Below are 12,151 nucleotides of genomic sequence, written 5' to 3'. Positions count from 1 at the left end.
CTCACCATCCTCGCTTCCAAGGAGCACTTTGGCTGTATTTCTTCCAAGACAGACTCGTTCATTCTTCTGGCAGTCCATGGTACATTCAATATTCTTCAGCAACACCATAATTTAAAGGTTTCAATTCTTCTTTGGTCTTTCTTATTCATTGTCCAGTTTTCACACGCATAACATCTCTTACTATTACCATCCTTTTAATGTCTCTAGGATCTGTACTGATATCCTCTATTTCATTCCAGGTACTGGTGATTTGTTCTGGCTCTTTTTACTTGATTGGTCTAGCTGGAAGTTTATCAGTTTTGTGCATATTTTCAAAGAAACAACATTTGGTTTTGTTATTTTCATCCACTGTTTGTTTTGTTTTATTAATTTCTATTTTTCATTATTTCCTGCCATCTTTTTACATTGGGTTTATATTGATCTCCTTTTCCTAGCTTTTTGAGATGAATTCTTAGGTCATTGATTTCTAGACCTTTTTTTTTTTTTTTCCGAATAACACTTAAAAGTTATAAAGCACCATTTTAGCTGCACCTCAAAAATTTTGAAATGTTGTAATTCCATTATTGCTCAGTTATTTTCTTCTTTTACGCATGAGTTATTTAGATGTGTGGCTTTTAATTTCCAAATACTTGTTGTTTCATCCATATTTTTTTGCTATCTATTTCTAATTTTATTTTGGTAGGAGAAAATACTGTGAAAGATATCAATCCTTTTAAATTTATTAGGACTTATTTTATAGTCAGCATGTGGTTGATTTTGGCAAATGTACCACATGTACCAGAAAGTAATGTGTCATCTCCACTTGTTGAAAGTAGTGTTCTCTGAACATCAATTAGGTCAATGTGGCTGATAATGTTGTTTAGATCCTCTATGTATTTACAGTTTTTTTTCTTGGGGGGGGTACATATGTTCTATTAATTGCTGAGAGAGAGATGTGCCAAGATCTACTATGTTTGTGGGATTGTCTACCTCCTTAATTTTTTCAATTTTTAAGTATTTTGAGGTTCTGTAATTAGGTGCATACACATTTATAATAATTATATCTTTTTATTTAATTGGTCTCTTTATCATTAAGAAATGTCCCTCTTTATCTTGAATAATACACTTTGTCTTAAGGTCTATTTTATCTAGTATTAATATGATGCTTTCAGGCTTCTTATGCTTTATTCCTTGCACGGGAAATCATTTTCCATCATTTTACTTTAAACCTATTTATGTCATTATATTTAAAGTGTGACTCTTGTAGAAAGCATATAGTTGTTTCTTGCCTTTCTACCTGTGCCGATAATCTCTGCCTTTTGATTGGGGTGCTCAGTACATTAATATTTAATGTAATTATTGCCTTCCACAAAGAGTATTTAGTTCTCCCAGAAAACCCAGGAGATTATCAGTTCATCTCATGTTAATGTACCACTCATATGCCTGGGTATCTAACTTTGTCAACCTAGTCCAGACAAGGCCACATACAAACTCATAAATGCTATCTCCAGGGATTTTAATTGATCAATATATTTAGTTGCTCAATACATAATATATTCACAATAGTTCAAAATTCAAATAACTCAAAATGATATACAGTGAAAACTCTCCTATTCATTCTCGTCTCCAAGTCACAGTTCTCCTTGAAAGCAAATGAATAGCATCAGTTTCTTGTATATATTTCCAGAGGTATTTTATGTATATACAAACAAATATGTGTATATATAATGTATATGTTGTTATCGTCCTTCAGTGCTGTTGAGTCGGTTCCAACTCATAGTGACTCAATGTACAAGAGAAAGAAACACTGCCTAGTCCTAAGCCATCCTCACAATTGTTGCTATGTTTGAGCCTATTGTTGCAGCTACTGTGTCAGTTCATCTCGTTTTTTGCTGACTCCCTATCTTATCAAGCGTGATGTCCTTCTCCAGGGACTGATCCCTCCTGATAACATGTCCAAAGCATATGAGATGACGTCTCACCATCATAGCTTCTATGGAGCACTCTGGCTGTATTTCTTCCAAGACAGATTTGTTCTTCTGGTAGTCTGTGGTATATTCAATATTCTTCACCAACACCATAATTCAAAGGCATCATTTCTTCTTTGGTCTTCCTTATTCATTGTCCAGCTTTTGCATGCATATGAGGTGAATGAAAATATCATGGCTTGGGTCAGGCGTACCTTAGTCCCGAAAGTGACATCTTTGTTTTTCAACATGTTAAAGGGATCTTTTGCATCAGATTTGCTCAGTGCAATACTTCATTTGATTTCTTGACTGCTTCTTCCATGGACATTGATTGTTGACCCAAGTGTATATATTCAATATATATATATATTTCCCCCCACTAATTTTAATGTAAATGTTAGTTTTTTTATATCCTGTTCTGTACCTTGAACTCCCCCTCTAGTCCTTTCTAAATTATTGTTAAGCTAATTGGATTTCTTTGATACCATTAGATGAATTTAAAGTTCATGAATCTAAAGGCCTGACTTCATTCAAAAACATTCAATGAGTATCAAACGCTAGTCAATGGAGATACAAAAGGAGTTAAACGTAGTCTGTGCCCTCAAGAAGCTCAAATCTTCCTTAATTAGGGATACCACTCTCAGCTAGCTATCACCAAAGGGATCCCAATGGTCCTGAAAAAAATATGTAATCAGATTGACCCCAAATCATGAAGCCTATAGGATTATCTTTTCCTATATTAGGCAAATATTATAACTTTAGAGCCCATCCTACAAAAGAAGTACCTTCTATGTGCCAGACATTATTATAAGTACTTCATATATATATTAACTCATACTTCCTTGCAGTAACCTTATGATTTAGGTGTTACTTTTGTTGCTATTTTACAGAAGTGAAAACTAAGGCACAGAGAGACTAAATGACTTTTCAGGGCTGCAGACCCAGAAGTGTGAGAGACTAGATTTGAACTCAAGCAACATGGTTTCAGAGCCCATACTGTTTATCACTATCCTATACTGTCTGGAGGTTAATCTTTTTTTTTAATTGTGCTTTAAGTGAAAGTTTACAAACCAAGTCAGTCTCTCATACAAAAACTTATATACACCTTGCTATATACTCCTAGTTGCTCTCCCTCTAATGAGACAGCACACTCCTTCCATCCACTCTCTATTTTCGCATCCATTTGGCCAGCTTCTGACCCCCTCTGCCTTCTCATCTCTCCTCCAGACAGGAGCAGCCCACATAGTCTCCTGGATGTTAATCTTATTGAAATTAGTGCTAAAAACATAGCAGATGTATTAAAACATTCTCAAATATTCCAAAATGTATTACATTAACTTCTGATTTATTCTTACATGTGTATGTGTTTGAATAAATGATCAGATACATGTATATTTTTTTATTTCCTTTTATTTCCATACTATAGGTGGCATACTATAGTATGCACTTTGCTTTTTTCATTTAACATTGTATCCTGGAACAGTGTATCAGTTCATCCACATTTGCGTATTTGTTTTTACACCTGCCTAGTACTCTGTAGTGTGGATGTACTGTAGTACCACCTTACAACAATATTTTGAAATCATAAACAATGATGAAATAAATAATCCTTTTGCAGATGTACTTTTGGTATTTTCAAGGTGAATTCCTAGAGTGGGACTGCTGGTTCAAGAGATAAACACATTTGTATTTTTGTTGGATATTGTCAAGTTCCCCTCTATAACGTTTGTGCCAATTTGCATTCCCACTTGCAATGTATGAGCGTACCTGTTTCCCCACAGCCTTGCCAATAGAATATACGGTCAAACTTTAAGATTTTTTGCCAGTCAGATAGTTGAAAAATGATATCTCAGTGTAACTTTGTCCAAAAAGCAACACTAGAAGGATAAACCAGAAACAAATGAGATTTGTTGCTAGCAATAGGCTGGAAAAGATGAGGGAGAGGTGTGAGTGAGCTGGAAGAGACGGGGGTAATGATACTTCTCCGAGCATACCTGTCTGTAGTTTTCATTTTAGAACCATGTAAAATAACCACACTGAAGGGGGTATTAAAACACGACAAAACAAAACCCAAACAACCTTTTGAACACACTATTATGACTACATACCCTCAGATCAAACGCAAGAAGAACCATAAACAAATGTTGAATTCTAGTTAGGTTTGTTTCTACAGTGGGTTAGCTATTTTGAAATATACTTTCTTTGCATTCTAGGACTGAGTAAATGAACTAATATATAAAAAGTGTATGTATAATATAATATATAAGTAAACATACTGAAAGCCAGTTTTCTCACTGTTGAAGAGAGGTATAAATATAGAAAGGGGAAAAGCTAGAATGAACCCTGTGGTGTTAGATTGGAATTGGAGGTATCAAAATATTAAAAGAAGCTGTAATGTTACGTTATTACAGCTACAAAATGCAAAGAAATCATAATGAACAGGGCGGATTTACTAATAACAGTGAATTTCATATTTCAATTACTTTTTGCCTCTATGTAGGGAAAAGCTCTTGTATTTCACAAGTTCTATATTCATCTTTTCATATACTGAAGTGCTAATAAATGGCTTCCAAAAGCAAAGAATTTGAGAAGGGCATGGAGCTTCTTACCCAGGCCAGGCTTGCCTGATGGGGTCACAGTTGTCTAAGTAATTGAAACGGATGATATCAGTAGGATGCTTGTCAGAGGATCGCCATGGAGGGAGTTCTTTCTCCCCTGGGTTATTCTTCTTTCTTAAAGAGGAAGAGGACCTAAAAGCTGGTGAAGGAGACAGCTTTTCCTCTAGAGTACTGCTTGCAACTGGCTGAACATCGGCAATTACAAAGCCATCTTTTGGAGGAGTCTAGAAGAAGAAAGTTAATTGTTTTCAAATCACTATAACAACAACAATAAAAATCATAATATCATCCTCACCATCCTCATCACTATAGTAATGATGACGGTGATGATGATTATAGCAGCCACCATCCAATGAGTACTTGCTATGAGCCAAGCACTGTCTCAGGTAGTTTTCATACATTATCTCATCTAACATTTACAACAAAGCTATAAGGTAATCATTAGTACCCTCATTTTACAAAAGAGAAAATTGATGACAGGAGAAGCAAATTAACTTGCCCACTAATACATAGGACCCCCGGTGGCACAGTGGCTAAAAGCTCACTGTTAACCAAAAGGTCAGCAGTTTGAATCTACCAGCGGCTCATTGGAAACCCTGTGGGGCAGTTCTATGCTCTATAAGGTTGCTATGAGTCATATGCAATGAGTTTGGTTTGGTTTACTACTACATAAGTAGTAAGTTACGGGGGAAGAATTTGAATCCAGGATTACCTTGTTTCAAGCCCATGTACTGAACCTCTCTCTGTTGTATCACTGCCTCTTCTGCCTTATCACTGCAGTTTGTCATAACTGTAATTCACTCATAAAAATGCATACCCCCCAAAGCCCCCAGCCCTAATTATATATAACACACACAGTCAGTTTTGAGTTATATAGGATATAAAATTTTTATCAGTTACCAAAATCCCAACTATTCTCAAAGAATACTTCTGCTTTTATTTCCAAAATTGAGTCTCTGTGTATGTGTAAAATTCATAAGGTTCTTATATGGTTGTAACCTAAGGGATCTATGTTACTGTTGCGTTGAGAAGTCATTAAGGGCTTAATTTTTGTTCTTTAAGAGATTAAAGAAGCTTTGCTTGGTAAATTGGTTTGCTTAGGTTGTTTGGGAAAATCAAGAAATTCCCCAGTCCCTCTAAGCAGAGCTTTTCAACTCCTCTTTGCATACACTTCTACTACAGGGCAGCATTTAGTACTCAGTGTTGTAATTATTTATCTATGTTCTGGGCCACTAGATTAGGCTCCTTGAAAGCAGAGTCAGGATCTTTGTACTCCAAACCCACTACCATCAAGTCAATTCTGACTCACAGCAACCCTAGAGGACAGAGTAGAACTGCCACATAAGGGTTCTAAGGCTGTAATCTTTTTTTTTTTTTTTTTTAATAATTTTTGTTGAGCTTTAAGTGAACCTTTACAAATCAAGTCAGTCTGTCACATATAAGCTTATATACACCTTACTCCATACTCCCACTTACTCTCCCCCTAATGAGTCAGCCCTTCCAGTCTCTCCTTTTGTGACAATTCTGCCAGTTTCTAACCCTCTCTACCCTCCTATCTCCCCTCCAGACAAGAGATGCCAAAACAGTCTCAAGTGTCCACCTAATACAAGTAGCTCACTCTTCATCAGCATCTCTCTCCAACCCATTGTCCAGTCCCTTCCATGTCTGATGAGTTGTTTTCGGAAATGGTTCCTGTCCTGGGCCAACAGAAGGTTTGGGGACCATGACAGCCAGGATTCCTCTAGTCTCAGTCAGGCCATTAAGTATGGTCTTTTTATGAGAATTTAGGGTCTGCATCCCACTATTCACCTACTCCCTCAGGGGTTCTCTGTTGTGCTCCCTGTCAGGGCAGTCATCGGTTGTGGCCGGGCACCATCTAGTTATTCTGGTCTCAGGATGATGTAAGTCTCTGGTTCATGTGGCCCTTTCTGTCTCTTGGGCTCCTAGTTATCGTGTGACCTTGGTGTTCTTCATTCTCCTTTGATCCAGGTGGGTTGAGACCAATGGATGTATCTTAGATGGCCGCTTGTTAGCATTTAAGACCCCAGATGCCACATTTCAAAGTGGGATGCAGAATGTTTTCATACTAGAATTATTTTGCCAATTGACTTAGAAGTCCCCTTAAGCCATAGTCCCCAAACCCCCACCCTTGCTCTGCTAACCTTTGAAGCATTCAGTTTATCCCGGAAACTTCTTTGCTTTTGGTCCAGTCCAGTTGAGCTGACCTTCCATGTATTGAGTATTGTCCTTCCCTTCACCTAAAGTAGTTCTTATCTACTAACTAATCGGTAAAAAACCCTCTCCTACCCTTCCTCCCTCCCCCCCTAGTAACCACAAAAGAATGTGTTCTTCTCAGTTTATACTATTTCTCAAGATCTTATAATAGTGGTCTTATACAATATTTGTCCTTTTGCCTCTGACTAATTTCACTCAGCATAATGCCTTCCAGGTTCCTCCATGTTATGAAATGTTTCAGAGATTCGTCACTGTTCTTTATCGATGCGTAGTATTCCATTGTGTGAATATACCATAATTTATTTACTCATTCATCCATTGATGGACACCTTGGTTGCTTCCAGCTTTTTGCTAGTGTAAACAGAGCTGCAATAAACATGGGTGTGCATATATCTGTTCGTGTAAAGGCTCTTATTTCTCTAGGGTATATTCTGAGGAGTGGGATTTCTGGGTTGTATGGTAGTTCTAACTGTTTAAGATAACGCCAGATAGATTTCCAAAGTGGTTGTACCATTTTACATTCCCACCAGCGGTGTCTAAGAGTTCCAATCTCTCTGCAGCCTGTCCAACATTTATTATTTTGTGTTTTTTGGATTAATGCCAGCCTTGTTGGAGTGAGATGGAATCTCATCGTAGTTCTAATTTGCATTTCTCTAATGGCTAATGATCGAGAGCATTTTCTCATGTATCTGTTAGCTGCCTGAATATCTTCTTTAGTGAAGTGCGTGTTCATATCCTTTGCCCACTTCTTGATTGGGTTGTTTGTCTTTTTGTGGTTGAGTTTTGACAGAATCATATAGATTTTAGAGATCAGGCGCTGGTCGGAGATGTCATAGCTGAAAATTCTTTCCTAATCTGTAGGTGGTCTTTTTACTCTTTTGGTGAAGTCTTTAGATGAGCATAGGTGTTTGATTTTTAGGAGCTCCCAGTTATCGGGTTTCTCTTCATCATTTTTGGTAATATTTTGTATTCTGTTTATGCCTTGTATTAGGGCTCCTGACGTTGACCCTATTTTTTCTTCCATGATCTTTATCGCTTTAGTCTTTATGTTTAGGTCTTTGATCCACTTGGAGTTAGTTTTTGTGCATGGTGTGAGGTATGGGTCCTGTTTCATTTTTTTGCAAATGGATATCCAGTTATGCCAGCACCATTTGTTAAAAAGACTACCTTTTCCCCAATTAACTGACACTGGGCCTTTGTCAAATAACAGTTGTTCATATGTGGATGGATTTATATCTGGGTTCTCAATTCTGTTCCGTTGGTCTACGTGCCTGTTGTTGTACCAGTACCAGGCTGTTTTGACTACTGTGGCTGTATAATAGGTTCTGAAATCAGGTAGATAGAGGCCTCCCACTTTCTTCTTCTTTTTCAGTAATGCTTTACTTATCCGAGGCTTCTTTCCCTTCCATATGAAGTTGGTGATTTGTTTCTCCATCACATTACAAAATGTCATTGGAATTTGGATCGGAAGTGCATTGTATGTACAGATGGCTTTTGGTAGAATAGACATTTTTACTATGTTAAGTCTTCCTATCCATGAGCAAGGTATGTTTTTCCACTTAAGTAGGTCCTTTTTAGTTTCTTGCAATAGTACTTTGTAGTTTTCTTTGTATAGGTCTTTTACATCTTTGGTAAGATTTATTCCTAAGTATTTTATTTTCTTGGGGGCTACTGTGAATGGTATTGATTTGGTGTTTTCCTCTTCGATGTTCTTTTTGTTGATGTAGAGGAATCCAAGTGATTTTTGTATGTTTATCTTATAAGCTGAGACTCTGCCAAACTCTTCTATTAGTTTCAGTAGTTTTCTGGAGGATTCCTTAGGGTTTTCTGTGTATAAGATCATGTCATCTGCAAGTAGAGATAATTTTACTTCCTCCTTGACAATCCGGATGCCCTTTATTTCTTTGTCTAGCCTAATTGCTCTGGCTAGGACCTCTAGCTCAATGTTGAATAAGAGCGCTGATAAAGGGCATCCTTGTCTGGTTCCCGTTCTCAAGGGAAATGCTTTCAGGCTCTCTCCATTTACAGTGATGTTGGCTGTTGGCTTTGTATAAAAAAAATAAATAAATAAATTTTTTTTTTTATAGATGCCCTTTATTATGTTCAGAAATTTTCCTTCAATACCTATTTTGCTGAGAGTTTTTTTTTTTAATTTTTATTGAGCTTCAAGTGAACGTTTACAAATCAAGTCAGTCTGTCACATATAAGCTTATATACACCTTGCTCCATACTCCCACTTGCTTTCCCCTAATGAGTCAGCCCTTCCAGTCTCTCCTTTCGTGACAATTTTGTCAGCTTCCAGACCCCTCTACCCTCCCATGCCCCCTCCAGACAGGAGATGCCAACACAGCCTCAAGTGCCCACCTGATACAAGTAGCTCACTCTTCATCAGTATCTCTCTCCTACCCACTGTCTAGTCCCTTCCATGTCTGATGAGTTGTCTTCGGGAATGGTTGTTGTCCTGGGCCAACAGAAGGTTTGGGGACCATAACCGCCGGGATTCCTCTAGTCTCAGTCATACCATTAAGTATGGTCTTTTTATGAGAATTTGGGGTCTGCATCCCACTGATCTCCTGCTCCCTCAGGCGTTCTCTGTTGTGCTCCCTGACAGGGCAGTCATCGGTTGTGGCCGGGCACCATCTAGTTATTCTGGTCTCAGGATGATGTAAGTCTCTGGTTCATGTGGCCCTTTCTGTCTCTTGGGCTCCTAGTTATCGTGTGATCTTGGTGTTCTTCATTCTCCTTTGATCCAGGTGGGTTGAGACCAATGGATGTATCTTAGATGGCCGCTTGTTAGCATTTAAGACCCCAGATGCCACATTTCAAAGTGGGATGCAGAATGTTTTCATACTAGAATTATTTTGCCAATTGACTTAGAAGTCCCCTTAAGCCATAGTCCCCAAACCCCCGCCCTTGCTCCGCTGACCTTTGAAGCTTTCAGTTTATCCCGGGAACTTCTTTGCTTTTGGTCCAGTCCAGTTGAGCTGACGTTCCATGTATTGAGTATTGTCCTTTCCTTCACCTAAAGTAGTTCTTATCTACTAACTAATCAGTAAAAAACCCTCTCCCACCCATCCTCCCTCCCCCCCGTAACCACAAAAGTATGTGTTCTTCTCAGTTTATACTATTTCTCAAGATCTTATAATAGTGGTCTTATACAATATTTGTCCTTTTGCTTCTGACTAATTTCACCCAGCATAATGCCTTCCAGGTTCCTCCATGTTATGAAATGTTTCACAGATTCCTCACTGTTCTTTATCGATATGTAGTATTCCACTGTGTGAATATACCACAATTTATTTAACCATTCATCCATTGATGGACACCTTGGTTGCTTCCAGCTCTTTGCTAGTGTAAACAGAGCTGCAATAAACATGGGTGTGCATATATCTGTTCGTGTAAAGGCTCTTATTTCTCTAGGGTATATTCTGAGGAGTGGGATTTCTGGGTTGTATGGTAGTTCTAACTGTTTAAGATAACGCCAGATAGATTTCCAAAGTGGTTGTACCATTTTACATTCCCACCAGTGGTGTCTAAGAGTTCCAATCTCTCTGCAGCCTGTCCAACATTTATTATTTTGTGTTTTTTGGATTAATGCCAGCCTTGTTGGAGTGAGATGGAATCTCATCGTAGTTCTAATTTGCATTTCTCTAATGGCTAATGATCGAGAGCATTTTCTCATGTATCTGTTAGCTGCCTGAATATCTTCTTTAGTGAAGTGCGCGTTCATATCCTTTGCCCACTTCTTGATTGGGTTGTTTGTCTTTTTGTGGTTGAGTTTTGACAGAATCATATAGATTTTAGAGATCAGGTGCTGGTTGGAGATGTCATAGCTGAAAATTCTTTCCCAGTCTGTAGGTGGTCTTTTTACTCTTTTGGTGAAGTCTTTAGATGAGCATAGGTGTTTGATTTTTAGGAGCTCCGAGTTATCTGGTTTCTCTTCGTCATTTTTGGTAATGTTTTGTATTCTGTTTATGCCTTATATTAGGGCTCCTGACGTTGTCCCTATTTTTTCTTCCATGATCTTTATCGTTTTAGTCTTTATGTTTAGGTCTTTGATCCACTTGGAGTTAGTTTTTGTGCATGGTGTGAGGTATGGGTCCTGTTTCATTTTTTTACAAATGGATATCCAGTTATGCCAGCACCATTTGTTAAAAAGACTACCTTTTCCCCAATTAACTGACACTGGGCCTTTGTCAAATATCAGCTGCTCATATGTGGATGGATTTATATCTGAGTTCTCAATTCTGTTCCGTTGGTCTACGTGCCTGTTGTTGTACCAGTACCAGGCTGTTTTGACTACTGTGGCTGTATAATAGGTTCTGAAATCAGGTAGATAGAGGCCTCCCACTTTCTTCTTCTTTTTCAGTAATGCTTTACTTATCCGAGGCTTCTTTCCCTTCCATATGAAGTTGGTGATTTGTTTCTCCATCACATTACAAAATGTCATTGGAATTTGGATCGGAAGTGCATTGTATGTACAGATGGCTTTTAGTAGAATAGACATTTTTACTATGTTAAGTCTTCCCATCCATGAGCAAGGTATGTTTTTCCACTTAAGTAGGTCCTTTTTAGTTTCTTGCAATAGTACTTTGTAGTTTTCTTTGTATAGGTCTTTTACATCTTTGGTAAGATTTATTCCTAAATATTTTATTCTTGGGGGCTACTGTGAATGGTATTGATTTGGTGATTTCCTCTTCGATGTTCTTTTTGTTGATGTAGAGGAATCCAAGCGATTTTTGTATATTTGTCTTATAACCTGAGACTCTGCGAAACTCTATTAGTTTCAGTAGTTTTCTGCAGGATTCCTTAGGGTTTTCTGTGTATAAGATCATGTCATCTGCAAATAGAGATAATTTTACTTCTTCCTTGCAATCCGGATGCCCCTTATTTCTTTGTCTAGCCTAATTGCTCTGGCTAGGACCTCTAGCACAATGTTGAATAAGAGCGGTGATAAAGGGCATCCTTGTCTGGTTCCCGTTCTCAAGGGAAATGCTTTCAGGCTCTCTCCATTTAGAGTGATGTTGGCTGTTGGCTTTGTATAGATGCCCTTTATTATGTTGAGGAATTTTCCTTCAATTCCTATTTTGCTGAGAGTTTTTATCATAAATGGGTGTTGGACTTTGTCAAATGCCTTTTCTGCATCAAGTGATAAGATCATGTGGTTTTTGTCTTTTTTTTTTTATTTATATGTCGGATTACATTAACGGTTTTTCGAATATTAAACCAGCCTTGCATACCTGGTACAAATCCCACTTGGTCATGGTGGATTATTTTTTTGATATGTTGTTGAAATCTATTGGCTAGGATTTTGTTGAGTATTTTTGCATCTATGTTCATGAGGGCTAAGGC

At 37.8% G+C, this 12,151-nt stretch overlaps 1 protein-coding gene across 8 annotated transcripts in view; it reads right to left on the bottom strand.

Annotated features, from left to right (window-relative positions):
- Nucleotides 1-12,151, bottom strand: part of FBXO16 (F-box protein 16) — a 189,067-nt gene that overhangs the window by 105,207 nt on the left and 71,709 nt on the right. For all 8 annotated transcript variants that reach the window (XR_007514868.1, XM_049865710.1, XM_049865715.1 and 5 more), the window contains one exon: nucleotides 4,556-4,788. Coding sequence is in view for 7 of the 8 variants with exons in the window: in XM_049865710.1 (XP_049721667.1) it covers nucleotides 4,556-4,788 (233 nt within the window). In the remaining variant the exon portion in view is untranslated. The remainder of the gene's footprint in view (nucleotides 1-4,555; nucleotides 4,789-12,151) is intronic.

Source organism: Elephas maximus, chromosome 22 (genome assembly GCF_024166365.1).
Source record: "Elephas maximus indicus isolate mEleMax1 chromosome 22, mEleMax1 primary haplotype, whole genome shotgun sequence".
Lineage (NCBI taxonomy): Eukaryota > Metazoa > Chordata > Mammalia > Proboscidea > Elephantidae > Elephas > Elephas maximus.
Note: the sequence above shows the minus strand (reverse complement) of the source record. Positions and strands in the feature narration are given on the sequence as shown.